Raw genomic sequence first — 27,751 nt, forward strand, 5'->3', positions numbered from 1 at the left:
TGTGCAACTTCCTACCCCCTGTCCCCTGGGGTGAGTAACCTAGCCCCTCTGTGCCTCAGTTTCTTCATGCATACAATGGGATAATCAGACCTACCTAAGGGGCCAATCCAAGGACTGGGAGATCATTCTCTGTGAAGGGCCAGAGTATAAATATGTTAGGTTTCCCAAACCTTGGGTCTCTGTTGCAACTACTTGGCTGGCGGCCGCTGTGGCACAAACACAGGTGCAGGTAATAATGTAAATAAGTGGGCATGGCTGGGTGCCAATAAAACTTTATTTATGGACACTGAAAAATTGAATCGTATGTAATTTCCACGAGTCACAGAAGAGTCTTCTGGTCTTTTTAACCACTGAAAAGTGAAATAAAAAAACATTCCTAGGTCTTGAGCAAAAACAGGATCTGGACCTCGGGTCGCAGTTTGCTGTCCCCAACACTCATCTCTGTAGGTGCTTAGAACAGCACCCAGCACACTGTTGCTGAGCTAATATTGAACACCTGTGTGCTCAATACATGTTAGGTATTATCATGTTGGAAGGTGTGAGTATGGAAGTGGTGGACAGCGGTGGTTGGCTTTTTGGGGAGGGGCAGGCCACTGGTGGGGGAGGAAGGGCCTGCCTGAAGGGGAAGAGAGGCTGAGGTGAGTTATCAGATGATCCTTTGTGCCTTGGGCCACCTCTTAACCGGGGTGTCCCTGTGCTTGGGTAAGGGGCCCGGAGCACTGGCTTGACTGCAGAGGACATGGCCCCACCTCTGCTCCCAGAGTGAGGACCTCCCATCACACCCCCAGGCATCCCCCATTGCACTCTGCCCCGTACACCCTCTGAGGACCTTGGGCCAGCTCCTTGCCTGAGGGCACAGAGGAGACCTGGCCCCAATGTCACAAACTGAGAACACCTGATTCACAGACAGCTCCAGCTTCAGGGCTGGTGCCTCTTCTGGCTTTGGCACTAGGCAATGGTTGTCCGCCCTTGATACTTCGGGTCATCCCCCTATGTCCCCACCCAGGCTGGAGGAGTGGGTGAAACTCCAGGCTTGGGGCTTTGGGGGAGTCTTTCTCTCTCAGGATCTGGTGATAGCTCTGTCAGGCTTCACTTCTGGCCTTTGTCCGGGCGAGCACCATTTCCTTGGCCCCCATCTCTCTCTGGAGCAGATGTGCGAGGGGTTTGGGCTGCCAAATCTTTCTCACTCTGGACAGCTGTGAGGGTTGCTGGGCAGGGTCCAATGGATCCCCCTGCACACACTGAAGCCCTGTGTTGTTGTTCAAAGCAGACTTTTAGTCAATGTCTCTGAAGAGCCTAGAGGAGGTGCCAAGGGTCCCCCTCCATGTGCAGGAGACAGGGTCTAAGATCTCAGACCGTGGCTGGGGGTCCTAGCTACATCTCTCTTCACCTCCCGGCCTCAAGACTCAGCTGGTTCCTGGGTATCTGTGAGCTGGTCGGAGAAGGCCCTCTCCAAACGCAAGGTATTGTATCTGGGAGGTGGTGTGCCAGGCACCTGGGTCCCAGGGGCTGGCGGCAGGCGCAATGCGGAGGTGAAAGTGGGCAGGTCATCGTCTATATCAAGGCCCGGGTTGTCTTGGCCCTGAGGGCTGGGGGGAGCATGTCTCCGGGCCCACCACTCCTTGGCCTTCTGCCACTGGCGGCGGGTGATGATAGAGAGGGAGTCAATGAAGAAGACCTCGATGATCTCAATGACACAGACAACAGAGCAGCTCATCCACAAGCCCAGCTGGCCACCAAAGTTGGACAGAAGCATCTCGATCTGCAAGGGAAGTCAAGCCACATCATTAAGAGGGCCCCTCCTCCCGAGTTGGTCTCATGTAGGGACCCCGATTCCCAAGGGAGTCCCTGGCAAGTCTTGGCCCTGAATGGGTTTGGAGGAAGCAGTGGGTGGGCTTCCTGTTCCTTCTTCCCCTGCCTACTCTGATCCCAGGCCTGGCTGGCCTACGGCGGCCCTACCGGCTCAGGTTGGATCGCCAGCATCTGACTCTGCTCCCTGAGGCTTGTCGGATGGGCACATTTGCAGACCCTGGACAGGTGCCAGAAGGAATATACTCACGCTGTTGGCAGGGCTCTCCATGATGGATCTCTGGTTCAGGTCTTTGTAGAATATTAAGAGTTTGGCCAAGTCTGTCCTGCAGAAATTCCAACAGGCGGGGCCAAGGTGAGTCAGGCACCTTTGGGTTCTACTAAATGGCCAGCGCTTCTGCCCAACCCCCAGCACAGCCCAAGCCCTGAGCTTCCTGGGGGTCCTGGAACCCAGCCCATGGGGCTCTGTGTGTACCCTAGACCACATCCCCAGCCTGGGTCTGGTTTTTCAGGTCACTCATTCCCCTCAAAACCATTTCCCACTCTCCAGACTAAGTCAGCCCACCCTGCTATATACTCCCCTAGCTCCCTATTCTTTATTAAGCCCTGACATTGCGATTATTTGATTGCAATCTCAAATACGTACAGGAGACATGCAGGTAATGTAAATGAGTGAGGTAGGCTGGGTATAAGGAAATGATAATGACCATAATAACAGCCAGCATTTATTGGACACTTCCTGTGTTGCCACCAACCATTCCTTTTTTTTTTTTTAAGATTTTTTTTATTCATGATAGACACAGAGAGAGAGAGAGAGGCAGAGACACAGGCAGAGGGAGAAGCAGGCTCTGTGCAAGGAGCCTGACGTGGAACTCGATCCTAGGACTCCAGGATCACGCTCTGGGCTGAAGGCAGGTGCTAAACCGCTAAACCACCCAGGTATCCCCACCACCAACCATTCCAAGTGCCTTATGTGAATTACCTCATTTAATATTCAAAACAACCCTATGTAGCTATGTTTTAATCATCCCCATTTTATAGATCTGGAAACCAAGACCCCAGTCGGTTAAGTAACTTATCCAAGAATGTACTGCAATTCAGACTTGGATAAATCTGGCTTCAAAGTCTATGCTGTAAGCCATGGTACTAAATTGCCTCCTGATAGAACTGCGGCAAGCTGGAAAGCCCATGCCTATGTCAAAGGGGCAGCTATTACTCAGCTCTTTCGTGCTATGCAAGAACAGAGGTTTGCTATTTCCAGAACTTCTGATTTTTTAAGGAAAGCCAGAAGTAACGGATCCCTTTTGTGGAGCTGCATTTGGTCTAGGGGTCACTGCCTTGCATGCGATGCTTGGTTTAATAGTTTGCAATTGCTTGGCCAAAGTCTATTTTAATGACTAGACCATAAGCACATTGGGGGCAGGGATCATGTCTGCTCAGTCATCATGGTACCCCCAGCACTGCACACAGCACCTGGCACCTAGGGGATATTCAATAAATACTGGAGGCTAGTCTGACCTCCACTGGGCGAGGCCCAGTGCTGGGCTCTGCGGAGATGGGAATGGCCCAGAGAGATGTGAGGTCCCATGGCAAGTCCCTCATCCTCTCTTACACCTTTGTCTCCATCCGGGGGTCCCTGAACTCTGGCCTGGCTGATTTTGGCTAAAGCTCCCTTGGAAGTGAATTTTGATGTGGACAATTTAAGTGAGATCAGAAGCTGCGGGGCTCAGAGGAGTATTTTTTTCCAACTTGGTCAAGATGTATCAGGAAGCCATGAAACCAACTTCCTAGGCCATGACCAGTACTTTTTACAAAGCAAAACAGGATAGGAAATATCAGATCTCAGCCACAGGGATGTTCAAAGTCTTTGTCAACTGATACAGGCACTAATCATTTAGAATGGTGTCAGGATCATTGGAATGGATGTAAACAGTTGATTTGGCTCTACTGGTTTGCAGCGTCTGAAGATTGGCCTAAATGCTTTGTACATCATAAGGAAGGGCTGTTACATGAGACTTTTTATCTCATTTATATAATCAATAGAAAACCATTTTCATACTGCAGGTTATGGTCAAAACGTTTGAGAACCCCAGACCTAAATCAGGGCCTGGCTCCCGACACGAGCTCAATCAACATTTGTTGAATAAAGAAAGGAATACATGAAAAAGAGAGGGTATGGCAGTGAGGAAGCAGGTGAGGAGGCTGGGGCCCACAGCCAGCCGAGGCAGAAGAAACAAGGCGAAGGTCCACTTACTTGTTGAGTTTTTTCTTTATTTGCTGGCCTTGGTCCCAAGTGAGAACAGGCAGCAACCATTTCTGCAATGGAGAAAGAAGGCATGACCTGGGGATGCCTAGCGAGGCCGGGACCAGGCTGTGGGCCTCCTCTGTGGGCCTCAGCCCCCCACCTGGCCTCCCCTGTGCATCTCCCCTGAGGCTGGAGGACACAGGTAGAGCTGAGGATGTGAGGGCAGAGACAGGCCAGGAGAACTTACCTCGGAAACCACAGATGGCCACTGTGCCAGACTGGTGGTCAGTGTCCACTCCTTGAAGCTAAGGGAGGAAGGGCACAGAGTGAGCGTGGGCCGCCCGACCTGGCCCAGCCCGGTGTGTCCCATCCTCCCAGGCCCACTCACCTGCAGGCTTCCCGGCACACCGACTGGCAGCCCAGCTCTTCTCGGACAAAGGCCTGGTGTAGCTCGTAGTAGCAGTACACTGAGGGACAAGGCAGAGGGTGGTGTGAGCTGCAGGGCCACAGCGCCCTTCCTGGGAGTCACCAATGGTGCCCCCCCGGGTCTCTTTTAAATGATTTCTCCTCCCATTTTCTACAAACACTGGCTCTCTGGAAACAAATGCTGCTTTGCCATGTTGGGAGACACAATGCTGTGGAGGTCAAGGACATCCGTCGGGGGGTCGGCAGCACTAGCTTGGAGTCTAGCTCTGTTACTCCCTGGCTGTGTGACTTTGGACAAGTTGCTTAACCGTTCTGAACCTCAGTTATCCGTTCTGTGAAAAGGGTACTGTCAACAGTTCTACTTCCTGGAGTTGACAGAGGTGGTCAACCTCTTAGCACAGGCTGGGGTTCAGCATTAGGTCCTCAAATCAGAAAGTAGAATTCAAGCCAGGCTTGAGGACAGGAGTGAAACTCTGCTTCACATTTCTCTACCACCACCTCCCTCCTGCAAAAGGCCACAGCACAGGCTGGTGCTGTGGCTGAGCTGATGCTCGCCCCTGGCTGGGTCTTACTTACTCCAGTTGGGGTGCTGCTGATAGTTGCAGTAGTTGGCTGCCGGAGGCAGGGGCTGGCTGTACTGGGCACACCCACATTTCTCCACCATCTTTGTCTGGAAGCACGAGTGAAGGCAGATCTGAAAGACGAAGCCCAAGGATTCCCTTAACCTCCTTGCACGTGGACGCCAAAGAGCTCCCCTCTCTACACAACCCGCATCCAGAGGATCAGCTTCCCACAGCCTTGGCAGACAGCGTAGATGGGTCCCTCGTGGCACAGCTGATTGGGCCAGGGGTGGCCTTGACACCAAAGGGACCAAGGTAGAAAAGTTATGGAGAATTTCGGCTGAGTTGTGGAGAACAGGCTGTGCTGGGGCTGGACCCGGGGCGATCCTTTCCCAATTGCATTGAGTGCTGACATGGGAGGAGGGGACATTGGAGCAGATGCCAAGAAACAGAGAGAAACATGGTCCCCAACTCTTCTGTTCTCAGGTCCAGTCCCTCTACACTGGATCTTTGGGCATCATAAGCCGCCACAATATTCACAAAGCTTGGGCACCTGGGTGGCTCAGTGGTTGAGCGTCTGCCTTTGGCTCAAGTTGTGATCCCGGGATCCTGGGATCGAGGTCCACATCAGGCTCCCTGCAGGGAGCCTGTTTCTCCCTCTGCCTACGTCTCTGCCTCTCTCTGTGTGTCTCACAAATAAGTAAATAAGTAAAATCTTAAAAAAATATATCCACAAAGCTTATATAGCATGAAAACTCATGACAAGGGCTCCAAATCCCGGTTTGCCATGCCCCAGCTGTGTGACCTCAGGGACTTCCTTAACTTCTCTGATGTTCGGGTTTCTTCACCATTGAAATAAGTCTAACAGTACCTACTTCATGAGGTGGTTGTGAGCAGGAAGTGAGTTGATATCTGTAAGGTGTTTGAACATGGTAGCCTCTCACTAAATATTAACCAGGCGTGTCTTTCCAACGAACTGACCTTTTTTCTTTTCTCTTGGTCTTGAATTCAGTTTGATTGTATGTTTATTACAAGTGGACATTCTTTGACCAGCAATCTCTTCTCACTTAGCATCCCTACCACCTTCCAGCTCAGCTCTGGTGTAAGCTATAGAGGACTCAGGGCGTAGGAACACCTGCTCTTTTTACTCTGCTGGGGTGATTTTCATGAACTCTGAGCATCCCAGTAGGAGGGGAACTGCAGACTCCCAGAATGTAAGAGAAGGCATAAGGGGATGGCCCTCAAGGGTTGAACACTCAAATGCTTTCAGGGGTCAGTGATACAGGTAGTGCATTAGGGGCTGGTGGGGACTACAGTGAATGAGAACACACGCGTCTTTTAATGGGGCAACTCCACCCACTGTTTATACTGCAGGCATATGGGCCCCCATGTTGCCAGACCTTGTTTTTTTAAGAGAGGCTGGAAATCTAGGTTTTTATATGAAAGTCTCTGACTTTTAAATGACCACCTGGGCCAGAAAAACTAGGTGTGCAGGCTGGAAGGAGCTGGGGAGCTGCCAGTTGGCAGCCCCTGATCCAATCCTCCCCGTGATTGCTGAGGATGACATCACTGGCCCAAGGACATCAGCTAGCGAGGGGCAGGAAGAGGCCCAGAAGCCAGGGTCCCGACCGCTCAGCGCATGCCCCTCCCAGACTGTTTCTCTCCCGTCCCTCACTTGCCAAGGCCTATTTAGGGAAGCAGGCCTGTCTCGGCTGTACATTGTGTTCCACCCAAACCTCAATCAATTCAGCTCTCGTTACAGACAGGCTGCAGAAGATTACAAACCGCTGGCATTATTTGTTCTTGAGGTCTTTGGATGAACCCCAGGAATCATCACCAGAGTTCCTGGTCCCAGACACACCCCAGCCTCCAGATAGCTGTCTCCTGGGTCCAGGCCACAGCCCAGGGCTGAGGGCCCCCTCCGCCCATACCTGGAGGGAGTATGCAGCGTTGTAGATATTACTGATTGGCACGTCACTCCCATCCTCCGTGCACTGGCTGTAGGGTTCGCTCAGCTTGAAGGACTCCGTCTGAAATCACAGCAGCACACATTCAGCCCTATCTTGTCCCAGGATCCAGATGGGGACACCCCTGGTAGCTGAGCACTTCGTCATTTAGCAAATATTTACTGAGCACCTACCAGATGCCTGGTACTCTTCTAGGCACTGGGGACTCAACAATGATCAGTATGGACAAGCTCCCTGCTCTCATGCTTACTTTCTAGTGGGGTAGACGGACAATCAAGAGGCAAAGAAATGCATCCGATAAGTGGATAATTAGGGCCAGTGATCAGTGAAACTGGGAAGAGGGACTGGAGGGCTTGGGGGGAGGGGTACGGTCTTTCCAAGAGTGATCAGGGCAGGTGTCTTTGAGAAAGGGACATGTTGGCTCAACAAGGAATGGCAAGAAAGAGCTGGATTTGCTCAGACGTGGAGGAAGGGGGTAAGGCAAAAGAAGCAGCAAAGGCTGGCGTGCAGGGTGGCTGGAAGGCAGCACGAGAAGGATGGAGCCAGAGAGGGAGGCCAAGACCAAATCACGGCAGACTCCATGCTGCGAAATCTGGATTTGGATTTTGAAATGGTAGTAAGCCTTTGGAGAATCCACTGGGAGAGGGCAGGAGGGGAAAAAAGATAAGCAGTGGCTGTGTGCTTCATGAGATCCTCCTTCCAGGGAAAGACCCATTTCCTACCCTCTTGTATTTTGGCCCCAGAAGTTGACTTGGGAAAATTGACTTTCTTGGAGAGGGCCAAGGAATGCCCAATAGAGTAGAATGATGATACCCTGATCAGAGGAGGTGAGAGAATCATAACTCATAGTTCAAAAACCTTCTGAAATAATGTTTCATTGGCTACTTTTGGCTCTGGTTACTATTTGTCACTGCAAATAAACAATCCAGACAAGCCAATTAAAAAAAAAAAAAAAAAAAGAATGGGGCACCTGAGTGGCTCAGTGGTTGAGCATCTGCCTTTGGCTCAGGGCGTGATCCTAGGGTCCTGGAATTGAGGCCCACATAAGGCTCCCCACAGGGAGAAGCCACCTGCTTCTCCCTGTGTCGATGTCTCTGCCTCTCTCTTTGTCTATGTCTCTCCATGAATACATAAATAAAACCTTTAAAAAATATTAAAATAAATTTTAAAAAAGTATAATGTCTCCTAAGGGATATGATAACTGAATATAAATTGTGACCAGTTTATAGCCAGTTTCCTTGGGGGTGGGGGCGTTGTATTGTTTTGTTTTGTTTTTTGTTTTTCCTGAGAGTGGGAGAAAAGGGGAAATCGATGGCAGATTTGTGAGAGGAAGAAAATCTTTTTTTTTCCTTGAAGAGTGGCCAGATAGACAGAAAGGGGATGAGGGTTGGGGGGAGGGTGGAATCAAGAAGTTTGACCCAGGTAGAAAATGTAGCCAACTCAAGTAGCTGTAATCTCCTTCTGTTTGTATTGTAATCCATCTGCTCTCCATTAGTCTCCCCCAATTAACTGCAGGGACCTTGAGGGCAATGAACAGAGCCCATTTTAAAACATTTAAACAGGGATCCCTGGGTGGCGCAGCGGTTTGGCGCCTGCCTTTGGCCCAGGGCGCGATCCTGGAGACCCGGGATCGAATCCCACGTCGGGCTCCCGGTGCATGGAGCCTGCTTCTCCCTCTGCCTGTGTCTCTGCCTCTCTCTCTCTCTCTCTGTGACTATCATAAATAAATAAAAAAAAATAAAAAAAAAAGTTTTAATAAAAAAAAAAATAAAAAATAAAACATTTAAACAGAAGCAAAGGGAAAAGTAACCACGTGGTCTCCTCTCTTCCCTAGGAGAGGAGCAGATCTGATCCCAGATACACAGAGAGACAGGCAGACAGACATATCCATACTCATACACTGCCTTTGCCCTGCAATCTACCCTTCTTGCTAACAATAAAGAGTAAGTATCTTTCTGCATCAGTACAGAATAAACAGACTTACTCCATTCCTCCAATAGCGGGGTGGCTAACAGATTCAGGGTGTCCAGAACATGCCACGGCTGGCTGGGCCCTGGTGTACAAAGATGCTAACAGTGGCTTCCATGGAGGGCACTTCAACTCAATGCCACCCTCTAAGCTTCCCCCAGGGGCTGGATGCCAGGACCCTGAGATCATGACCTGAGCCAAAGTCAGATGCTTACCTGACTGGGCCACCCAGGCGCCCCTCAGCTCACCTATTTAAAGGTATGAACTGTGCCAGGGAAAAGCCCAGGCAGCAGAATGATGCCCTAGATGGAATTATGGGTGGTTTAACTCTCCTTTTGCTTTTGTTCTGTTTTTATATTGTAATAAATTATAAAATTTATTTGTGTATGGCAAAGTTGGTACTTTGAATCAATGGAGGAACAAAAGAATTCCTCCGTATATGAAGTGAGGACTACTGTTAACTCTTTGGAGGAAGTAGAGAATTCTATCTCAACTTCACATCCTGCAGAAAAAACATTCTAGTGAATTAAAGTATTAATTGAAATAATAAAATAACTGGAAGGTAACTCAGCTCAGTATCTGATCTCAAGGAAGGAAAATCCTCAATAAGCATAATGACTAAAGAAGAAAACAAAGATTTCGACTATGTAAACATCTGAAGTATTTGCATGTAAAACAGTAGCATAAAGAAAACGAAAGGAAAGCATAAACCGGGAAAGATATTTGTAATACATATGGCAAATAACTAGTACTCTTTATGCTCTTTATGTATGGAAGAGATCAATGTCTCAGAAAGGAGGAAGGTGTCACCAATGCCAAGAAAAATTTTCCTAACCTCTCTTTTAGCTTCAAACTTAATTTTCCTTTCCTTCACATCTCTTTTCCTAAAAATAAAAAGTACAGTAGCAGCCAATATTTTTGGAACACTTACTACATACGAAGCACTGTTCCAAGTGCTTCACATGAGTCTACTCATTGAATTCTCATCAGCCCATAAAGTCACATCATTATTATCATCCCCATTTCACAGATGAGGTAACTGAGACATTGAGATTATACAACCAAAGTACAAACCTGGGCACTTAATCCCTGTTATGCATATGCTTGCGAAAAGAGGCGTGCTTGTGTTTATAGATTTAAAAATGCACAATAGGGTTTGCAATGACAATGAAGTCTCCCCTCTCTCCAAGATCTGGCTCCACACCACCCTGGGTGAGTTGTCTACCCTTGTCTACTTCCTCATCTCCCATTCATGACCAGCTCAACATACTTTGGTTTCTGTTCCACTCCTTCCACCGAAAACTGCTCTGGCAAAGAATACTGGTGATCTCCTGGTGCCAAACCCAGAGAGCACCTTTTGTCCTTTATCTTGATTGACCTCTCAGCTGCGTTTGGCACTTTTGGCTCACATCTTCTTTGAAATCCTCTTCTTTGATTTATCTGACACCAAATTCTTCCTGGCTTCTTCTTCTCATTCTCTGCCTCTATTTCTCCATTTTCCTCCTGCTCAGCCCTTACATATTTGCATTCTGTCTCAGGTCTTGGGTGATGGCACTTACTTCCAAGTCTAAAATTATGCTAGATGCCCACCCCTCCACCCCCACCTCTGTTTTTCTCCTGAGCTCCAGGTTCATAGCATCTCTGGACCTTCTCACCTGGATTTCCCAAAGGCACAACAGCTTAGGTATGTCCCAAACTGAAGTGGTCATCTTCCCCCACAAACTTATCCCTCCTCTTGCATTCCCTAATTCTGAGCCTGGCACCTCTGTCCACCCCACTATCCCAAGCCAAAACCTAAATATCAATCTAATTTCCCTTTCAGTGAAGGCTTTCCTCATTGACCTTGGATGTCAAGCCCTGTTGCTTCCATGCTGGAGTATCTCTCAAATCCATTCACTTATGCTCATCCCCCCAGCCATGGCTTCAGCTAGGAGCCTCGTCATTTCTTTCTGGGGTTACTGTAAATATGCTGCCTCAAGTATCTTGATTATTCATCTTGGCTACTTTATCATGACTATGCTTCAGCCAAAGAGATTTCTTTCTTTCCTTTTTTTTTTTTTTAAGATTTTATTTATTTATTCATGAGAGACACACAGAGAGAGAGAGAGAGAGGCAGAGATGTAAGCAGCAGAAGAAACAGGCCCCCTGTGGGGAGTCTGATGTGGATTTGATTCCAGGACCCTGAGATCATGACCTGAGCCAAAGGCAGATACTCAATCATTGCGCCACCCAGGCGGGCCCCAGACAGCGATTTCTCAGAAAGTTTTACTGCTTGGTTTAAAATCCTTCCTGTGACCCCTTTGTAATTGCTTTGCGCCCTTCGTTTGGACAAAACTATTTGCCTGACACTTGTCTTTCAACACTCTATCACTAGGAAGCCTTCACCAACAGCTGCTCTCTGGGCTCCCAACCATCTGTCCATCCATCCATACATCCATCTGTCCATCCAACGTTATTTGCTGAGCATCTACTATGTCCTAAGAACTGAGCCTGGAAACAAGACAGAGAATGTCTCTGTTCCCATGGGGCTGGGAACTGTGTTGCAAAGCTGTGTGTCTTAAAGATAAGATATTTAAAGGCAGGTGTTCTGTTGTATTCATTTCTGAATTTCCAGTGCTTTGGACACACAGTCCCTCACTGAATGAAGGAAAATGTTTTAACCAATTGATTGTGTCTACCAGCTTCACATGTCTGTCTAGAAAAAAAATAAACAAATAACAAATAAAGAAGAAAGGAAGGAAGTCTAGTTTGTTTGGACTTATTCTTAGTGACCCCACGCTGACCTCTTATAATCCCTAAGATTACCTTTTGTTGTTCCAAATGCTCATAAATCAAAAAGAGAGCTGACTGACCCTGCTCTGTCGCTTTGGTTCTATATGTCTTAAGTTAGGTGTAGCAGAAAACCTACCCATGTCTTTGTTTACCCACCACTGTTAAAGAAAACATTTTCTTTCTTAACAAGATGGTGGGTATTTCTAAGCTCAGAGAAGGAAATCAGAGGGTAGAAGGGTAGAAGTCCTGAGTTCTTGCACTTGTCCAACATCTTGGATCCTCACCTCCAGGCCTGCAGACACTGTGAGGGGTTGAAGGGATGGAGAGGGCAAAAAGAGAGGTCATAAAAGTTTTTAAAGGATATAGGATGTACTGCAAGTCCCGAATCATCATTCAGGCTGCAAATAAAACTGCACGGGAAATGTTGGGTGAAAACATTCACTATTCCTATTTGGGAGTTTTGCAATTCTGGGGACTAGAAGGATCAATTACTTCGAGCCTTAAGCGATACCCTAAAGTTTTTCCAAGTCATGGTCTCGTAGCTTGGGGCTCAAGGTTATCTGTGGGGGGGAGGAGCAATCCGTATCCACACAGTCCAAGTTGGTACAGGACACTTCCCGTGTTGCAACAAATGTCGCACTTTGGAACATGTCTCCCGAGAGCACCTGGGTTCCAGGGAACCATCCTGGTTGTTTCTCTTGTCCAGGATTGTCCGTTTGATGGGGCACTGGAGCCACAGATTTCCTCTGGAATGGCACCGTGTCAGTTCATCATCTAGGCTGTTTCAACTTAAATATTGCCTCCTTAGGAAAGCACTCCTTGAACTCCCCACTTCCCCCCATTAAAAAAAGTAGGTGAGCCATCCCCCTGATACGTTCTTGTGCATCCTGCATTTCTCCTTGCTAGCACTGATGATGATTACAATTAATCATTTGTGCAATTTTTTGGCAGATTCTAAGCTCCGACCGGACAGCGACAGAGTCTTACACTTTGATATGGTCCCAGTGTCCAGCATGTAAAGGTGCTCAGATAATGCTTGTTGAATGGATAAATAATGGATGGATATACTCCCAGTGCTCACTATATCACTTTATAACCCCAAACGAAGCCATCTTTTATGGCTGTGCTAAAGTTTTTGTCATTCTAGGGGTGCCTGGGTGGCTTTGTTGGTTGAGTGTCTGCTCAGGTCGTGATCTCCAGGTCTTGGGATCAAGTCCCACATCAGGCTTCTTGCTCAGCAGGGAGTCTGCTTCTCTCTCTCTCTCTCTCTTTCTCTCTCCCTCTCTCTCTCTTTTCCTCTACCCCAATCCACTGGTTGTTCTCTCTCAAATACATAACTAAAATCTTTTTAAAAATTTTAAAAATAAAGCTTTTGTCATTCTAGCTTTGCTTTTGCTTAGGAAGACACACTGCTTCTCCTCTCCTGTTGAACCACTCAACTTTCTAAAGCTGAGGTTCCTGAGTTTTCTGCCTCTTGGAATAATCACCAGAGTTTGGTAAAAACACGGATATTGGACACATCTCTCAGAGATTCTGATTCAATGGATCTTAGTCCGATGATCAGTCAGGTTTGGAAACCACTGCTCTGGAGGACAGATATGCAAGGAATGAAGACAAAAGGTGGAGAGTTACTGGCATAAAAAGACCTCAGTCCTGCAAACAAGAAGATTGCCTAAGTAGTGGAGTGGCTGGGGGGCACACTCCTCCTCACCTTGCCCTTCTGCTTCCATTGGGCATAGTTGACTCAGGGAGTGGACATCTGCAGAGATGTGCTTCTGTTGACAGGTATGAGTGTTTTTGGCACCCAGTGAGGTCAGAGAAGGTCAAAGAGTTGAGGGAGAATAGTTCTTGATAAATGAGGTGAAATTGGTGGAGGTATGATTGGCTAAATAGAGTTCCGATGGCCCAGTGACTTCCCATTAGCCATTAAGGAGTGGTTTATATGCTTCGGAGATCTTTCAGGCGGCCCAGAAAGAAAGGTGTTAATCGGCTCTACTTCAAAAAAAAAAAAAAAAAAAAAGGACACCTGGGTGGCTCAGTGGTTGAGCATTGCCTTCAGCCCAGGGCATGATCCCGGAGTCCTGGGATCGAGTCCCATGTTGGGCTCCCTGTGTGGAGCCTGCTTCTCCCTCTGCCTGTGCCTCTCTGTCTCTCTCTGTGTGTCGCTCATGAATAAATAAATAAGATCCTAAAAAAGATTATATTTTTTAAAAAATCTGCTCTATTTCCATTAGTGACAAATATAGTTAGTGTCTGATGCACAGGTTCCATAAGTGCTAGTTAGTGTCTGTCTTTGCAACAAGCGAGGTTACTTCAATTCTTTCCCAAAATGCCATCCTGTGTCTTCGCTTGTCCATAGAGAAGATACAGAGACAGCCTTTAGCATAACTGCTGGAATGACCATTGCAGGGACTATTAGGACACAGGACGATGCTTCCTTTTGAAACCAACACACTTTTCCATAAGTTGTACCTTATTGTTTATCCTTGAAAAAAAAAAAAAAAAAGAGCTGTTCTCCTAGCCACCCCTACAGGAATCAGAATATTCTCTTACCAGGTGCATCCCTATGGAGGTGGCCATGGCAGTCTCGATCTCTGTTCCCACATCCTCGATGAAGGGATATTCGTCCTGCCGATGGACAATCACCTTAGCCCCAGTGGAGGACACCAGGAAGGGGTTGTATTCCTCTTCGTTTATGTACAAGATGACCTGCAGCCCTGGGAGGATACATGGCTACTGTGGTCAAAGGCTCGTTAAACACTCCCTGGTGGTAGCCTACCTCTTCCGCTGCTTTGGGAATCTCAAAACCAAGACATGGGCATTTCCAACAAGTAAAAGATGGACAGGGCTAGACTGAGAGCTTCGTGGAGAAGGGGTTGGGGCGATGGTGCCTGACTTGCTCACTGCCGTGTGCCCCAAAATTGCATCACGGCCACAGTTCTGCTGAGCAATAACTGCTACCTTGCCCCAGACATGCATCTCCACATGTTCTTTTGAGATGCGGAGCTCTGCAGAGCATCCAAAGGGACATGCAGTGCTGTGGCTGCTAAAACCCTTATAGAAAAGCACTAATGCTGTATTTGATCACTGGTCTAACTCCTCTCCACACTCCAGCTCCTACCCCTGCAGGGTGTTCTGCATCCAGCAGCCAGAAGGACCTTTGAAAATTGGAGCTCAGGGGCACCTGGGTGGCACAGTCGGTTGAGCATCTGACTCTTGGTTTTGGCTCAGGTCGTGATCTCAAGGTCATGAGATAGAGCCCTGCGTCGGGGTCTGAACTCAGCATGGCATCTGCTTGAGACTCTCTCCCTCCGCCCCTCTGTCTCTCTCTCTCTCAAATAAATAAATAAATAAATCTTTTTTAAAAATAAGAAGTATAATAAAATTGGAAATCAGATCAGGTCACTCCCTTGCCTAAAGCCTTTCAGTGGCATCTCATTGGATACATGGGAATTCTGTGGAATAAAATCCATCAACCTGACTATGGCTGTCACATCTACGATGATGCAGCCCTGCCTGCATTTCCCCTCCTCATTCCCCTCTCTGAGCTCTTAAGAAGCTCCAGGCACCCTGGACATCTTTCTGTTTCTACAGCACATTGAATTCATTTCCTTCCAGGATTTTTGTACTTGTTAAGTGCCCCAAATGCTCTTCTGTGGACCTTACTTTGGATCTTCTCACCCCTAACTAACTGTTCTCAAAGACACTTCATTTGAAAGAAAACCCCCATCCTGACTCCAGCACCCCCTTCCCCTTCACTACCTGACTTTCCTCATAGCCCTCATTAGGAATTATAAGCAGAAAATGTCTACGTGTTTGTTCATTCGTTTGTTATCTGTCCCTCCCCCACTGAATTCAAGCTCCCTGGAAGCAGAGATGGCATCTGTTGACCTCAGTATCTCTGACACCTGAAAGAGGACCTGGCATGCAGCAGGTACTCAATAAATGTTTGGTGAATGAGCAAATGAGCAGGGCCAATATGGATTGAAAGAAGAAAACTTTGAGAGTTCATTCTGACTTCTTCCATTTGCAAATAAAGGAACCAGAGCACAGAGCAGGCAAGTGATTTGCTCAAGGTCACACAGCACATATGTAGCAGAACCTCATCTGCATATCAAATCGTGTTCAATTTGCAGAGGACTGCAAAAATTCCTCTTGTGGGTAAGCCAGGCCCATCTGTTCCTGCCTTCCAGTAGCTGAACAGCGGTAGTAGGAGTACTGGAGGTCATAATGGTATTTTTTTTTTAAGATTTTTATTCATTCATTCACTCTCACACAGAGAGAGAGGCAGAGACACAGGCAGAGAAGCAGACTCCATGCAGGGAGCCCGATGTGGGACTCAATCCCGGGACTCCAGGATCATGCCCTGGGCCGAAGGCAGGCCCCAAACCGCCGAGCCACCCAGGGATCCCCTCATAATGGTATTATTAGTGGTGGTGGTGGTAGTAGTAGTAACTACTAGCACTTATGATGTGTTTCATGTGTGTTGAGGACCGAATTATGTTTCCCTCCCTCTAAATTCATATATTGAAATCCTACCCCATAATGTGACAGTATTGGAGACAGGGCCTTTAGAGAGGTAATTAAGGTTAAGTGAAGTCATGAGGTGAGCCTCGATCCCATAGGACTGGTGTCCTTAGGAGAATAGGAGATACCAGAGCTCATTCTCTCTTTCTTTCACTCTCTCTGCCTCCCACAGAGGAAAGCCCAGGTGAGGACACGGCAGGAAGGCAGCCATCTGCAAGCCAGGAAGAAAGGTCTCACCAAGAACCAAATTCACCAGCATCTTGACCCTGGGCCCCTCACCTCCAGAACAGAACAGAAATATCAGTTTTTTAGGCTACTCAGTCTGTGATATTTTGTTACACAGCCTGAGCAGACCGATACAGTGTGTGCCAGGACTTACTCTAAGCACAATACATATATTAAGTCCCCTCAGTAACCTTAGAGCAGACATATGATTATGATTCCCACTTTGTAGATGAAGTGCAGTAACTTGCATGGGGTCACACAGTGAGTGGCAGAGCAGGGTTCGGGCTCCAGAATGTGTTATCTTAACCAAGATAAAGGTATGTTTGCCTTCCTTGAACTTCTGGGTTCAAGTCCACCTGAAAGCTGCCTGCCCTGCGTTACTCATTCCAGCTACAAGCATAAAGCAGAGTGATTTTCCAGTGATGTCACTGTTGCTCTCTCCCAAAAGTAAAGAGGAGATGTCAACAAGGAAAACAGGCACCAAAAAAAGGAGCTAACACGAATGCTGATGGAAACACTGCAGTCAAAGGGGAAGTGGTGTCCCTGGTTGCTGGCCAGGTGGAGAGATCCCGCATTTCTGGAAGGCTGGAGCACTCCAACTGTCCTGCTGCCAGCATGCTCCCTGTTGGTGCGGGCTTCCTTACCATATTCACTGCCCCCCATGGATGTGCTGAGGATAGTCTCATTCTCTCTGTTGTTGAACGTGTAGCAATTCCCATACATTGGATGGTGGAAAAGCGTGAAGTTCCTATGAGGAAGAATATGGGTCAGAAGGAACTTTGGTAGCAACTCCCCTCGTGCCCCTGAGCCTGATGGCTGGATGGGCAGTGTTTATGGGGCTAAGTCTCTTTTATGGACAATAGACATTAGACATGACTTACTTTCTCCACCTCTCGTTTGATAAACCACAAAGCCCTTCCTCACCCAGGCTGACACACGTTGATGAAGGCCTATTCTCCGCTTTGTTCCCTCTCTTAATCCTCTCATCTGTCTCCTCCCAACATGGCACTCCTTCTGCCATATGTCTGCCCCAAATTCTTCTACTTGTGAATTTCTTGGCCAGCATATGATAGTTTTCCATCCCAATACAAGGAAATGATCCCCTGAGAAGGAATGCATCACATGTGTCCTTATACTGACTTTAGAACCCAACCCTCAGGCAGACATGATTCCAATCACTCAGCTTCATAAGGACCAATATCCCTACTTATATATAGTGTTTAAAAATAATGAAATAAGCCTTTTGGAGAGGCAGAACACTCTAGAATGTCCCTTCACTGCTCAGTCACCACCAGGGCTCTGAGGGTTAACTTACTTAAAGGCAGAAAGGTTTGAGGAATCACCTATCTGTACATAGACCTTTCTTCCTCTCTTTCCCACCTTCCCTTCCTTCCTTCATTCCTTCCTCTGTGCTAGGTCAGTGGTTCTCCATCATAGTGTGCATGATGGTAGCATGCAAGGTTATAGACTACCATCAACACTGTTTTTATGAATAATTTATTCTATGGATACTTTGACTCTATGCCATCTCTATCTTCCTCACTGACTCTAGAGCCTAGTTCCCATGTAAGCTGTTTTCCAAAGGGCAGGGTCAATGAGAAGAGCATCTTTTGCTCACAAGCCCACCAACTGAGCTGCAGGTGCAGGCAAGGGGCTTGGAGCTCCAAGCCCCTCAGTCCTAGGGAGCTAATACAGCACAATCCCCTCCTCACCTGGCATCACAAGACACCCCATCAAAGAGGCAAGTGACCAGCAGCTCCTCAGCAGAGTAGCTCATGTTGATTTTCTTCTCCAGGGGGACCTGTGCCATGATGTTCATGTAGTGCAACTTGTACCACTCCTGGATGGCATTGACCCCCGAGCTGAAGGTGTAGAGGGTACAGTGGGATGTGTCATTTGAACACTGTGAATAAGACAAGACAGCAGGCTGAAGCCATTGGCACTACCACGGGCTTTCAGAAGGACGGTAAGGAAGAGGAACTGGGACTCTAGACCAGACACTCAGGGGGGACAGTAGAGACATCTGAAGCAAGGATGGGCTTCCTCTTACTTCCAGGGGCTGAGAGAGATCAGCCTCAAGGACCAAGAAGGGGCTGAGAGTAAGACAGAGTCTCACTGTCACAACTCCCTATGACTGTTCACCAGTTAAGAAGAAAAACCAGTTTCTTTAGCATCTCCAAATATCCAGTTATGGTTGATTATGGCTACTGACTTACTACACACCTCTAGCCATTTCCTATTGGCTCAGCAGTCTAGAAATCTGGATGCTTGCCCAGACTCCAACATGATTTCTCTGCAGGATCTTGGGCAAAGCATTATGGCTCCATTATTTCACCTACCAAATGTTGGCTAGAATGCCCATCCTTCCCAACCTCACAGAGTAGTTGGGAGGACTAGCATTTAAAATATATAATAATGAGAGCCTTATAGGGAGACTGTCGTATGTGCCAGACGTTCTCATCACACAGTTTGGAAACTCTCAAACGGACATTGAAGGATTGATTTTGCTCTTGAGGATTACGGAGCAGGTATCTCATGAAAACAGCCAGGAAAGGTCTCAACGATTAATAAAAGGTCATTTTTTCAGAATTTGTAATTGGTGCTCTGAGGTCCCACAATTAGCAAGCTGGGTATAAGACATAGAAGTGGTATCTCATCCTACAGAAGTGTCTGGGGCATGGAGAGGTAGGGTGATTGAATGACTTTGCCCAGGACACTAATGGAATTCGATTTTGGTGAATGGCTGCTTCTTCAGAGCCCCTCAAATGGGACCAGGAAGGAGAGATGAAAAGCCAGGCTCTAGCACCTCACAAAGGCAAGTGCTGAAGGGGACATCAGGTATTTCTGCTATTTCTTATCTATTTTATCCCTTCAGGGTCTGCATCCTAATTTTGCTTTGGTGGAACGTCCTTTCCTCTGTTGGATACAGTCTAATGAGACTGTCCACCATGATGCCTCACCCTCCATTAGCTTTTAGATGATCAAAGCTTGACCAAGATGGGATTTGAATCACCTTTATGGATGGAATAGTAAAAAGCCTGAAAATAGTTGAAGTTTATTTAATTCAGCAGCCATATGTGAAATGACTTTCCACCATTTCTTTCCACCTAGATCCCCAATCTTCCCTAATTTCTGTCCTTTGAGAGGTCTCTGTGAGCTTCTGGTCCCTTTCTAAGACATTTTTTTTTCCTGCTGAGTATTACCCAAGTCAGTTTTAGTTACCTGTAGAAAATTCACCCTTAACTGGGTGTATTTCTTTGGGTAGGACCAGAAGGCCAATGGCAAAGCAGAAACTTTCCTGGACCTACCCTCTGCAGCCCATCCCACGCCCCCAGCTGTGAGGACGTGCATCTCACCAGTTGGAATCCCACCACCTCCTTAGATGCGTGGACGTGCATGGCATCCGATGCCTTGTGAATGATGCGCCCGCTGAATTTCCGCTTCCGCCCTGTGAGGAAGTCCCTGGCCTGGCTGGTCTCATCCTGACTGAAAACCATCAGTGGGACCAGTCGGAGGAATTTGGGCCTTGTGCCCTCCCAAGCCGAGCTCCAGGACTCTGCCTCTCGACGTTTTCGAGACGTATTCTCCGGAAAGCCATACAGAGTCTTTAAGGCCACTCTGGTCTCCTGTTCCAAGTCAGCTAGAAGGTCCCGCACCACACTGTACCTGCCAAGGTGGGAAGGAGTCAGGGGAAGGGGAAGCTGGCCCTTCTCCCCCTCTGCTTTCCGTCAGGGCGTTCAGCCTTGGGCCCACTTCTCCCCTGCCTGCTTGGCCAAGGAGACTAAGCCCCATCCAAAGTGACTATTGGCTTAAATAAACGGTGACAGGCTCCTGTGTGACCCTTGTGTGACTTCTCATGGCTTCATTTCTGCCACTACCATCTGCTTGCTCTCGGGGTGTGTTGGTGAGTTTGCCCCAACCAGCATTTCTGGAGTGGTGACTGTCAGGTGCCTCCCATAAACCAGCCACAGTGAGGACAATTACAGTGCAGACAATAGCTGCTAACTGGAAGTCTGTCCCGGGCACAGGCTCCGTCTCCACCAAGCACACTTGTCCTTGCCCGCTGATTCCCTTTGAATCAGTGCTGGGAGGGAAGATGTTTAACTGTCACCTTGACAACCCCTAAGAACACAAAAGAATAATACAGGTGACTGTATGAAGCATAACACCATCTTTAACTTTTCATAATACAAGTAGTCCTGATCTTCCTCCTATCTGCCCCCCTCTCTCCTCTCTCTGCCCCTTGCTCTGTGACCAGGTGACACAGCACAGTGGCTGAGTGTATACATTCCAGAGCCAAACTACCTGGGGTCCAGTTCCCCATCCCGGTTCTGGATTTGTGACCCCAGAAAAATCATCTCAGCCTTTCGTGTCTCAGTTTTCTCATCTGTGAAATGGGATTATTACCAAGATTCAATGCGTTTATCCTGTGTCTGTGTGTGTATAAATATTCACTATTGATTTTTATCAGTGCAATTATATTTGTTAATATTTCACTTCTTGGGACGCCTGGGTGGCACAGCAGTTGGGTGTCTGCCTTTGGCTCAGGGCGTGATCTGGAGTGCCCGGATCAAGTCCCGCATCGGGCTCTCTGCGGGGAGTCTGCTTCTCCCTTTCCTTGTGTCTCTGCCTGTCTCTGTGTGTCTCTCATGAATGAATAAATAAATTCTTAAAAAAATAATAATAATATTTCACTTCTCCACTGTAACTCAGTTCTACTAGGACAAAGACTGTTGGGTTGTTTGGTCCTATGCCCCAGACTCTAGCACACTGCCTGATGACTTGTAGGTGCTGAGTAAATTGTTGTGGAACAAGCGATGGATGAAGAGAGGGAGGGAGGGACAGAAAGACTCTGAGATGAAGAATGAGTCAAAGGACTCAGGCGGAGAATGAGTCTTAGACTTGATTCTGATTTTGACCAGTTGGTTTCCTTTGATTATCTTCCTCCCCTGCTCCTCCCTAATCCCCACACCCACACCTGCTCAGACGAATTCGGCCGGATTCTGACCTGCCTCACAGATCAGTTTTCAATAATCCCAAGCAGGACTCCAGTGACCCATTTAGAACAGGCCCTTGGCAGACAATAGGGCAGCACGGAGGGCTGATCCTGCCCAGAGCCCAGTGATCTCAATTAGTGGGGCTGGGTTCACTGAGATGAGGGTTTGGGGCAGCTGAGATTCTTCCGGAAGTCAGCTGGGTGTCACTTCTGAGTCAGCCTCCAGCTCACATTTCGGGGAGAGTGAGGATATAAGCCTACAGAGCTCAGGGGAAATGGCTAAGCTGGGCTGAGCATGCCCGTGCCTGTGTGTGTGCATGCACACGTGCCCGGGCTGCGGGGGGGGGGGGGGGGGGGCTAGCGCATCCCAGGCCCAACCTCCAAGTGCAACTGACCCTCCGCCTCCCCCTCCTATCTGTCCTGAGCTAGTCCAACCTCAGAAACGGCTGATAGACAGGAAACTTGGTACAGATTTAACACCTGGGAGAGAGAGTTTACCAAGATTGGCATCGAATTCAGGTTTGTCACAAGCAGGTGTGGGGGCTGGCACGGGCCACCGTGGAGAGGGCCTTGGGCCTCTGCCCGGCCCCCACAGCCTAGCCCTGCTCCTGCCTCTTACTTGTAAGGGTTGATGTTGCAGATGGTGACAGCAGGAAAATCCAGCTTCTGGAAGTGGACTTTGATGGAGACAGAGACGGTGTAGAAGGAGGCCACGAGGAGCGCACACTGCCAGAAGATAAGGGCCACGGCGGTGAGCGTGAACAGAATCCAGAGCAGGCGACGCAGGCGGCCGCGGGACACCACGATGCGGCGACAGCCGTGCGTGTTGGTGTTCAGGCAGTACCACCGCATTAGCTCTTTGATCGTAGGCGCCTGGGGCCCCCTCACCGGCAGATTCTTCTTGATTTTGGCTTTGATCTTCTCTCCAGGAGCCATGGCGAGGAGGGGACACAGAGGGGCAAGCAAACTGGAGGGGTGGAGAGGCAAAGCAGGTGAGCTCACACCCCCCCCCCCCCCCCCCACCGACCAGCTGGCCTTTTCCTGGAGGCCAGACTCTGGGAGACACCAGCCCATGTGCCCTCAGAGGCCACCCGCCTTTTTCCCTCTGGGGGCTGGATAGTCCGCATTCTGAGGTCCCCGCCCCTTTTGCGGGATATTTGGTGTTTTGGCCTTGGCAGCTGCCAAAGGGCTGTCTCCCCCTCTTGCAGCCCCCATGCCCAGCCGTGTGGGGGCGCAGGGTGCGGTTTCACCTGTGAATCACTGGACAGCTTTGAGGAGCCTTTCCTCTGGGTGCCTGGAGCAGGAGCCCTCTGCACATCGGCCTCTATACCACTCTTACCACGCTCCCCCATATTTAGAGCAGGAGGCCTGTACCTTATGGCTTCCTTCAGCCTGCTCCCTTGGGGCAGCATTCCTATCACACTTGCCCACCCTGGCACCTAGCTCAGTGTCTGGCACTGAGCAAGTGCCCTGCAAATCTTTTCCAGCAAATATAATCTACCAAGAGAATTTCTTGGTAGCCAACTTAGATCCTGTTTGGTCACTCTTGCCATGTTTTCTAGGCTTTTCCCCCTCTGCTTTTCGTGCAAGTAGAGTTTCTGTTTCATTTCTGTTTAACTTCTCTTTACAGTCAAGCATTCAGTGTTTCTAGAGCACCTTTTAAACAACAGTCCACAACTATGGGCCACTTAATATTTGCCAGGCGCTGTGCCATATCTCGATGATTCTAAGATATCACTAACTAAGGGAATACACTTTGATTAAATAACAGCTTTGGGGAAAATGTTGGAAAGCAAATGACCACATTCATCAGTGTACACGATGCATTTCAATCACAGACACTTTACAACATGGAACAACATTCTTTCTAGAGATGAACTAATAGGGGACCCTCGGGTGGCTCAGTGGTTGAGCATCTGCCTTCGGCTCAGGGTGTGATCCCGGGGTCCTGGGATTGAGTCCAACATCAGGTTCCCTGCGGGGATCCTGCTTTTCCCTCTGCCTATGTCTTTGCCTCTCTCTGTGTCTCTCATGAATAAATAAAATCTTTTTTAAAAAAAGAAATGAACTAATATGTGTATATTGTATATTATATATATTGTATATATATAGAGAGAGAGAGAGAGAGAGTCATGGTTATAATATATAAACTCTCACTAGTCTCATAAATATATACAGTCTCTCTCTATATATAATCTACATCTACTTCATTTTGTGTTTCAACAACCATTACTATTAACTTCATATTATAGAGGAGGAGAATGAGCTCAGAGAGGTGGAGTAGTTCATGCAAGACCACACCGCTAGTAAGTGGAGGAACTGGATTGGAATCTTTTTTTTTTTTTTAAGATTTTATTTATTCATAGAGACACAGAGAGAGAGAGAGAAAGAGAGAGAGGCAGATACACAGGTAGAGGGAGAAGCAGGCTCCATGCAGGGAGCCTAACATGGGACTCGATCTCAGGTCTCCAGGATCACAACCCCAGCCCAAAGCGGCGCTAAACCACTGAGCCACCAGGGCTGGCCAGATTGGAATCTTTTAACCTTCACCACTGTGGTGTATGCTTTTCAGAGGCCTGGTGTGCTGGGTGCTGTCCCTTCCCCAAGGAAGAAGGAAAGAGAAGGGATCCTGAGCTATTTAATTTCCAAACTCTGGAGAGTCAATGTAACCACCCCCCAACAGTATTGAGCCCTGGTAAGGGGGGAGGGGAGGTATATGGAAACTCTGCCTCCTATGTTACCATTAGTGACAGAGGCAAAGTAGAGAATACCTTAATCTGGAGTAGGATAGACAGGGTGGTCCCCATGTCCCAGAAGGCCTATGTCTGGGACAAGAACTTTAGTTGGCCCCATCAAGTTCTTCAGGCAGGATTCTGGACTTCAGGAGTTACTTTTTTTCCACTCTGACCCCAAATTGTCCAAATTGGGGGTATTTTCCAAATTGGGGAGCTGGGGCAAAGGTGGGAGGCTTTCAAGGTTATGATGTTAATGGGTTTCAAGTTTATGATGTAAAGGAAATAAGAGTGCTGGGGGTGGAGGGGCCAGTGAGATGTCCAGAGTCGGCCACCTCCCTCTGACAGCACCCCCTCCCAGGTGCATATGACCTTACTGGGATGGAGGGAACCTCAACTCTCAAAATTATGCTGTTAGCTGCTTGGCAAGAAGAATGTAACTTATTTTGTTTTGTCATTGAAAATATTTCTCATCCCTACCTCTTCTCTCAGTACAATCCAAAAGCAAAAAAAGTTAACAAGTTTGTTTGTTTGTTTGTTTGTTTGTTTCAAAAACCTGGGTCCAGGGACACACTTGGGTTGCTCCGTCGCTTAAACCTCTTACTTTCGGCTCAGGTCCTGAGTTTCGGGCCCTGGGACAGAACCTCACCTGGGACTCCACACTCAGAGTGAAGTCTACTTGTCCCTCTGTCCTCTCCCCACTTGTGTTCTCTCTCAAATAAATAAATAAAATATTTTTTTAAATATTAAAAAAAAAAACCCACCCTGGGTCCAGGTTCAATTTCCTGTCAAATAAAACTGCAACCCAGGGAAGGTTTTCTCCTCTGGGTAATGTTCAGAATCACAGATTCTGGACACTCCTGTCTCTAACTCCTCACTGAACACAATCCCTGGGGTCCCTGTGCCCCATCAGCTCCTTCTCCAGGACTGACCTCGGCCCCACTGGATCAGCCACGGATGTCACTGAAGACACAAGTGAAAGAAGCTAAACCGTCTTGCTCATCACAAAACAGATAAATGTTCACACAAACAAGTGTGTCAACTTCAAAGCAAAGCAAGGTTGTGGTTACTACTAGGTTGTGCTGCTTAATTAAACATGATGCCTTTGAGGAAGAACCACTGCTGACACAGAGCTCTCACTCTTTAAAGTACTTTACAGGGCAGCCCTGGTGGCTCAGCGGTTTAGCACCGCCTTCAGCCCGGGGTGTGATCCTGGAGACCCCGGATCGAGTCCACGTCTGGGCTCCCTGCATGGAGCCTGTTTCTCCCTCTGCCTGTGTCTCTGCCCCTCTCTCTATCTCTCTGTTTCTCATGAATAAATAAATAAAATGTTTTTAAATATATATAAAAAAATAAAGTACTTTACAGGTATTAACTCATTTCATTTCCACAATAGACTTCTGAGCTAGGCATCCTCATTCCCCCCATTATACAAACGAAATGGAGACCCTGATGGGACACCTGGGTGGCTCAGTGGCTGAGCATCTGCCTTTGGTTCAGGTCATGATCCCAGGGTCCTAGGATAGAGTCCCACATTAGGCTCCCTGCAGGGAGCCTGCTTCTCCCTTGGCCTATGTCTTGGCCTCTTTCTCTGTCTTTCAAAAATAAATAAAATCTTGAAAGAAAGAAAAGAAAAAAGAAAAGAAAAGAAAAGAAAAGAAAAGAAAAGAAAGAAAGAAAGAGGGACGCCCAGGTGGTTCAGTGGTTGAGTGTCTGCCTTTGGCTCAGGACGTGATCCCAGAGTTCCAGGATCGAGTCCCATGTTGGGCTCCTGCGAGGAGCCTGCTTCTCCCTCTGCCTGTGTCTCTGTCTTTCTCTGTGTCTCTCATGAAGAAAGAAAAAGAAGAAGAAGAAAGAGAAAGAAAGAAAGAAAGAAAGAAAGAAAGAAAGAAAGAAAGAAAGAAAGAAAGAAAGAAAGAAAGAAAAAGAAAGAAAGAGAAAAGAAGAAAGAGAAAGGAAGAAAGAAAGGGAGACCCTGAGAAGTTAAGTAGTTTGTCCAAGGTCACACTAGAAAGTGGCTGAGCTGGGATTTGAACTCAGGAGTCCACACTCAACTACTAGCTGTGCTACTCCTCAGATAGTAATAATGACAATAATAGCAATAGCGGCTATCGTTTATTGAGCCCTTTCTACTCCCAGCCGCCCTACGCAGCTCTTTTTTACACATTACCTTGTTTAACGCTCACTCTAATTATATGAGGTACTAGGACTGTGCCCATTTCACAGGGGAGGAAACTGAGGTGCAGAGTGATCGGCCCCAAGCCACACAGCAAGATTCAAAGGACTTTTTTCAAATTGCAGGGCTGCTCAGGACAGCGACTCCCCCCTGCGCCCCGCGGGCTTACCCCCGACCTCACCTGGCTTCCAAGCATCAGGCTCTGGGCGCGGGACTGAGCCTCCCCACCACCCCCCCGCCCCGCCCCCGACTCCGCCGCCGCGGCCCGCCCGGCACAGGGCGACCGCAGCGGTGCTGGGGCAGAAGCCAGCGTGCGGAATCCAGCGCGACTCAAGTGTTTGCTTCTTTCTGCAACCACAGTCAGTCACCCCCGAGAAGGCATTCCGGAGGGAAAGGGGAACAGCCGTGGTCGAGCGTCACCGAGGCCCAGGACGGGGGCTGCACAGGTGCTGGGCGGAGAGACCAGGCGAGGCGCTGCCCCGACCCTGTTCCCGAGTCGCCCAGACACGCCTGTCGCCCAGCTCCGCGTCCCGGGCAGCTGGCTGGACCCGCACCCCGCACGGACTGGGGAGGCGCCCCAGCATCCCACTCCGGAGGCAGCCCGGGCTGAGGCCCGCTCCGCCACCCACCGCGCCGACGCCGCCCGAGAAGCCACGGCCCCGCGGCCGCCCGGGTGCCTGGCGCCCCCCACCCGTGCGACCCGGCCTGGCTAGGCTCACCTGGCTCGGTCCCGTGCGCGCGATCCCCGTGCGCTGCGTCCTGCCGCCCGGCCAGCGAGAGCATCCCGCCGCCGCCGCCGCCGCCTCCGGCTCTTGTGGGCCGGACCTGGGCCCCGCCCCTGGAGCCCCGCCCCCCGGGCCTCCCCCACCTGCCCAGGTGTGCTCCGCCGGGGGCCCGGGACGCGCCGGCCGCGACTCCGCAGCGCCCCCTGCTGTAGCCTGAGGCCGCTCTGCGCCGCGGTGCGTCCGGCACTGCGCCCCGCCGGGGCCACCCAGCGCCCTGCATTCCCGCGCCTTCCACCGGCACTTCACAGCGCCTCCTGCCGCCCTGTTACTGCCCCGCACTGCTCCAGTTGGGCGACCCTGCGCCCCAGCGCCAGGAGAAATCCCAGGCAGCCTCTGACGCCGCCGGGCTGCCTCCAGACCTGGGTCATGAAGCCGCTCCAGGGCCCACCTGCGCCTGGCTGTGGGCAGCAGGGGCCTTGCAACCAGGCTGCTTATCCTTTGGTCTCCTCAGTTGCCTTTTTTTTTTTTTTTTTTTAAGATTTTATTTATCTATTCATGAGAGACAGAGAAAGAGAGGGAGGCAGAGGCAGAGGGAGAAGCAGGCTCCATGCAGGGAGCCCGAC

At 48.9% G+C, this 27,751-nt stretch overlaps 1 protein-coding gene across 1 annotated transcript; it reads right to left on the reverse strand.

Annotated features, from left to right (window-relative positions):
- Nucleotides 1-254: 254 nt before the first annotated feature.
- On the reverse strand, nt 255-27,215 carry SCNN1G (sodium channel epithelial 1 subunit gamma). Its single transcript, XM_038540045.1, has 13 exons — nt 27,123-27,215; nt 22,115-22,462; nt 19,856-20,165; nt 18,212-18,402; nt 17,144-17,247; nt 14,301-14,464; nt 6,972-7,070; nt 5,057-5,174; nt 4,443-4,521; nt 4,302-4,359; nt 4,064-4,125; nt 2,060-2,135; nt 255-1,762 (listed from the first exon to the last, which is right to left on the reverse strand). The coding sequence occupies exons 2-13, from the start codon at nt 22,429-22,431 to the stop codon at nt 1,400-1,402; spliced, it is 1,941 nt and encodes a 646-aa protein (XP_038395973.1). The 5' UTR covers nt 22,432-22,462; nt 27,123-27,215; the 3' UTR covers nt 255-1,399.
- Nucleotides 27,216-27,751: the final 536 nt, after the last annotated feature.

Source organism: Canis lupus, chromosome 6 (genome assembly GCF_011100685.1).
Source record: "Canis lupus familiaris isolate Mischka breed German Shepherd chromosome 6, alternate assembly UU_Cfam_GSD_1.0, whole genome shotgun sequence".
Taxonomy (NCBI): Eukaryota; Metazoa; Chordata; class Mammalia; order Carnivora; family Canidae; genus Canis; species Canis lupus.